The sequence below is a fragment of the Magnolia sinica genome, chromosome 9 (assembly GCF_029962835.1).
Source record: "Magnolia sinica isolate HGM2019 chromosome 9, MsV1, whole genome shotgun sequence".
In the NCBI taxonomy this organism is placed as follows: domain Eukaryota; kingdom Viridiplantae; phylum Streptophyta; class Magnoliopsida; order Magnoliales; family Magnoliaceae; genus Magnolia; species Magnolia sinica.
This window is the reverse complement of record NC_080581.1, coordinates 64,667,640-64,672,493: the sequence shown is the minus strand read 5'-3', so window position 1 is coordinate 64,672,493 and position 4,854 is coordinate 64,667,640. Positions and strand designations below refer to the sequence as shown.

Here is a 4,854-nt window from a genome sequence, read left to right as displayed (position 1 = left end):
TGCTGCTGGACGTCCTAAGATTGGACGGTCTGGATGGCCAGTCCTCAAAGGTGGGCCCGAGATTTGGCCAAACAGGATGGACGGTTTGATATAACACGTCAAGATGGGGTCCACATGTGGCCACCCCACACGACGTGGGTAAAACACATGAATCATGGTGGGGTCCACATCCCCTTACTGGACGGACGGAGTGGATAAAACATCATGGTGGGCTCACACCACCTGTCCAGATGGATGGTGTGGATATAGGGTATATACATCAAGGTGGGTCCCACCCCCACATGTGCCACACGTGTGGAGTGGGCCCCACGTCCCACGTCTAGCCAGCATGTGTACAGCTGTTGGAAAACACATACATTGAGTAGTTATTTGTTGGTTTTTAACTGAAGAAGCATGAATATATATATATATATATATATATATATATATATATATATATATATATATATATATATATCAATGTGGGCCCCACCTCCATGCATGCAACGTGTGTGGAGTGGGTTCCACCATCAGAAAAAGGGATGGGCGGTATGGTTGAAACACATACCTCAGGGCCACAGCACATGCAGCTTAGCTGCTGGGGCCACCGTCCCATGGACGGTCTGGATAAAGCACATATATTAGGTGGGTCCCACATCACGTGGGCCACGCACAGAGGGTCCCACATCACGTGCATAAATAAAACACATACACCATAGTGGATTAGCACCGTTTGGACGATGTGGACAGTCTGGACCGTCTGGATGATCTGGACCGTCTGGATGGTTTGGACAGTCTGGACAGTCCAGATGAAATACACTATCATGGTGGGGTTCATAATAGGAAAAAGAGAGAGAGAAAGAGAAAGAGAGAGAGAGAGAGAGAGAGAGAGAGAGAGAGAGAGAGAGAGAAGGGGAGGGACCCCACCACTATGGGCCCTCCCTATACAATACATACTTCAAGATGGGTCCCACCATATGTGGGCCCTCTAATAATTAAATCCAAATAAAGAAATCACCCACTATTAGATCTCCTCTTCCTTCTTCTGCCAATGCATGCTAGAGCTCCAATAGATGGACTTTAATGGTTGAGATCGATCATTGAGGGTGGGATTGGATGGTAGGAAGGTGGGCCACACCTAACTCTTTCTCATGGAGAGCTTGGACGTCCACCTCCCATGGTTGCTTGAGAGAATAAGTTTGAAATGAGAGAGAGAGATGATGGGATGTAAGAGAGAGAGGGATGGGTGATGGGGAGAGTTGACTGTTGGAGATGGATAGTTATACTTGGGGATGGGTGTGAGTGATGGGAGTGATGTGTACTTAATTGATGTGATTGATGGGATTGATGTGATGTTACCTTGGGTTTTGTAACTGCTAGATATTTTTCCTGAAACTGAACACGGGCCCACGTCTCCTGGCTCGTGTATCGCCTCAGCGCGCTAGACGTGGCATTGAAACCGCGGTTACCGCGTGGTTGCTAGGGTACAAGTTTCGAGTCGAGCCTACTCTGATATATGGGACACGACTCAGGATCATGCGCAAATGCCGATAACAGATCGCGGGTCACCAAAATTCTATCGAGAGGACCACGAATGCCTACGGAACAGTACGGGCTAGGATACAGGTCTCATAGAAGATGGTCGAGAAATCAAATAGTTGGATCACTTATAAAATAGAAGATGGTGATCCTACTGACTTTCATCATTTTCCTTTCACTATTCATCTAGAAGGCATAGAAGCTATTGATAATAACTTCATCTCTCATGGTGAGCACTCATTCCTTGTCTCCATCAGATTGGGTAGTCTTCCCTTAGGAGAAGACAACATGTTTTGGCGTGAACCCTATTATCCAAGCAGATTTGCTCGTCAATTTGGGTTTGACCAAACTGTGCCGGCGACTTGTCATACTGTTACCAGATCTATGAGGAATTGTGGCATCAGACTGTATAATTAAGCCTTAATATGGAGGCAACTCTTGAGTGTTAACATTGGGTCTCACTTTATACTCTCGGGTCAAGGATACCCAGTTCACTCTTCCTATTCCTGGATGTGTTGGGGGGTCCACCAATACTATTTGGTGCGCAGATATCATTCAGCTGACCATGCCATATTCATTCCTCCACCTCGACTAAGGAGTTATCAAGAAGACCAAGGCATTGGTTATTACAGGGAGACTAACCATTCTCCCTGTTCTGGTCAATTTTGTTCAACGATTTCCTTAGAACACGCTTCTCATGAGGTACCATTGGCCGATACCCTTGAAGGTTAGATAGCTTTTGGAATATCTTTGCGAAGTACTTATGAATCTCAAAATTTTTCAGAAGAAGATGATAATTCTGCGCAATTTCATCCTCCTCCCCCTTTGCAAGTTGTGAAAGGCATTATTCCTGAGGCATCTAGAAGGCAAGGGACAGACAAGCAATGTCGTTCTCTTCGAAAGAACAAGCATATCATCATTGAAAGCTTATCCTCTTCGGAATAGAACAATAGTAAATACATTTGGTTAAGTTTAACATTTTGAACAGGAAATATGACTCACTCTTTTTTATACCTTATATGAAACTTATCTATCTTAATGTCATATCTTCATGTGGCATATATTTATCTTATCATTGCATCATTTTGAACTTGAGCAATTCTCATAAGTATATTTGATAGATATGTGGAACCTGAGTGACAAGTTATAATAATGGATAGAATAACATTGCCTAAATGATATCCAAAATGGGCGAGACTAAGTTTCAATTCCAGTTAGTTGCACACACAGTTTAGGCTCATAAGTAGTTGGAGCAACCATAGTTTAAACTCATAAGTAGTTGGAGTTGGTCTACACGAATGGCCGCTGTAACTCTTTAGAGTTCACGGGGCTTATCGCGACCGGGAAGTTCACAAGCTATGATCCATCAGAGGGGCCCATTGAAGCTATCAGGGTTGTGGACATGATAGGATTTACGCATAAGGTTGGCCATAGTAACTCTCTAGAGTTCACGGGGCGTGCAAGGCTACCGTTAAGGTACCTAATCCAAGGCTGTTAGTCCATCAGTGGAAGGTCACTTGCTTCAGAAACTTGCCCCCATGCGTTACTACTAAAATCAAATCAGGGATCTGGGGTGTTATCCTGCTTCGGAAACTCACTTTTCCTTCGCCTGCAAGGTCAAACCCATTCACAAGGGGTGCTCTCTGGCCATCCTCATGACGCTACTTGAAACTATACAAACGGCATGGGTCTTACATGACTGCTTTGTCAATCGCCCGCATGGGTGCATATGAAGCTCTTTATGGGCTTTTTAGGGCCACAGACTCCACTGCTACCCGAATGATACATATATGTTGCTGACAATGATAAGTCTTTTGCATAAGGCTTGACTAAATTGCCTTAAATGATAAGCTGCTATTGCTGCTGCCCTCGCTGTCATTGACTTTACATGTGGTTAGCCATATAAATTAATAATTGATATTTCATCATTGCTGATAGTGTTTTGCCAATATTCATATTATATTGAAGATAATATCAGCTTCATGATGATAACAATTTTGGTAGGATAGGCTTATTTTAACGATTATGGTGATATCCATCTACTATTGACACTTATCATCGCTGCTTAGTCTTGACTCGATCACATAGTTCAATTTTATAGCAACGCTTTCTTTCTATCATACGCGGCAGATCATCATTGCTATTATGGTCCGTTGTAATCTTTGCATTTAGCTTTTTCATCCGACGACCTATTCTCGTGATAATTCATTGGCATTGACCATTGGCGATAATCATCGGCGTTATCATTGGCATTTTGGCAATTGATAACATGTACATATTTGGCGCTTTTCACCTGACAAAATGGCTGATGCTTTTGATACACCTTGAAAATCTACATTTCATTAATACTCGCAGAAAGAAAATATAGTACTGAAAAGGAATATGGAGATCCATCTTTATTGCACTCTTGTCTGCCCCCTTTTTATTGAGAAGAATTACGAATTTAAGTCACTGGTTACACTTATTCATGGACGGTATATTTTTAGGAAATGGGCATTCAACGGTATACTTATACCCTGTCCGTCTTGATCCACTACCCGATATGCCCCCTTAGAGTACACTTCAGATACTATATACGGGCCATTTCATTGGGGGTCAAATTTGTCTCTTATCTTGTGGGTAACCACTATCGGTCTTTTTAGCATTAATACCATATCACCCTTTTTAAAAGAATGATACTTAACTCTTTTATCAAAAGCGGCAGAGATTCTTGCTTGATACAATTGTAATTGCTGTTGAGCTGCTAACCGCTTTTCATTCATTAGATCTAATTCAGCCAATCTAATCTTAGGGTTCTCATAATCTGCATTGACTAATGTACTACCACTCTGAGCAAAGCAACTTGCATCTCTATAGGGATAACAGGTTCAACCCCGTAGACTAGAGAGTATGGTGTCGCTTTCATGGCAGTACGATGAGTGGTTCTATAAGCCCACAAAGCTTCTTGCAACTTCTCTTCCCAATCACGTTTATTTCCTGCAATAGTTTTCTTCAATATTTTCACAATTGTTTTGTTAAAAGCTTTAGCTAATCCATTAGCTGGTGGATAGTAGGGCGTCGAGAACGAATGCTGAATATTATATTTCCGCATAATCTTTTCATTCCCTTATTCTTGAATGGTGTCCCGTTATCAATGACAATCTTTCTCGGAATACTGTAGCGGTATATTATTGCATGTCGTGTGAAATTCATGACATCCCTCTCTTTAACATTTCTCAATGCAATAACTTCAGTCCACTTGGAAAAGTAATCCGTTACCACTAAGATATACTATTTCCCTCTAGATGATGATGGATTTACGGGTCTAATAACATCAAGCCCCCAGGCTGCAAAGGG

At 42.3% G+C, this 4,854-nt stretch overlaps 1 protein-coding gene across 1 annotated transcript; it reads right to left on the bottom strand.

Annotated features, from left to right (window-relative positions):
- Positions 1-3,661: 3,661 nt before the first annotated feature.
- On the bottom strand, positions 3,662-4,609 carry LOC131255048 (uncharacterized). Its single transcript, XM_058255743.1, has 2 exons — positions 4,343-4,609; positions 3,662-3,850 (listed from the first exon to the last, which is right to left on the bottom strand). The coding sequence occupies exons 1-2, from the start codon at positions 4,607-4,609 to the stop codon at positions 3,662-3,664; spliced, it is 456 nt and encodes a 151-aa protein (XP_058111726.1).
- Between the last annotated feature and the right edge of the window lie 245 nt (positions 4,610-4,854).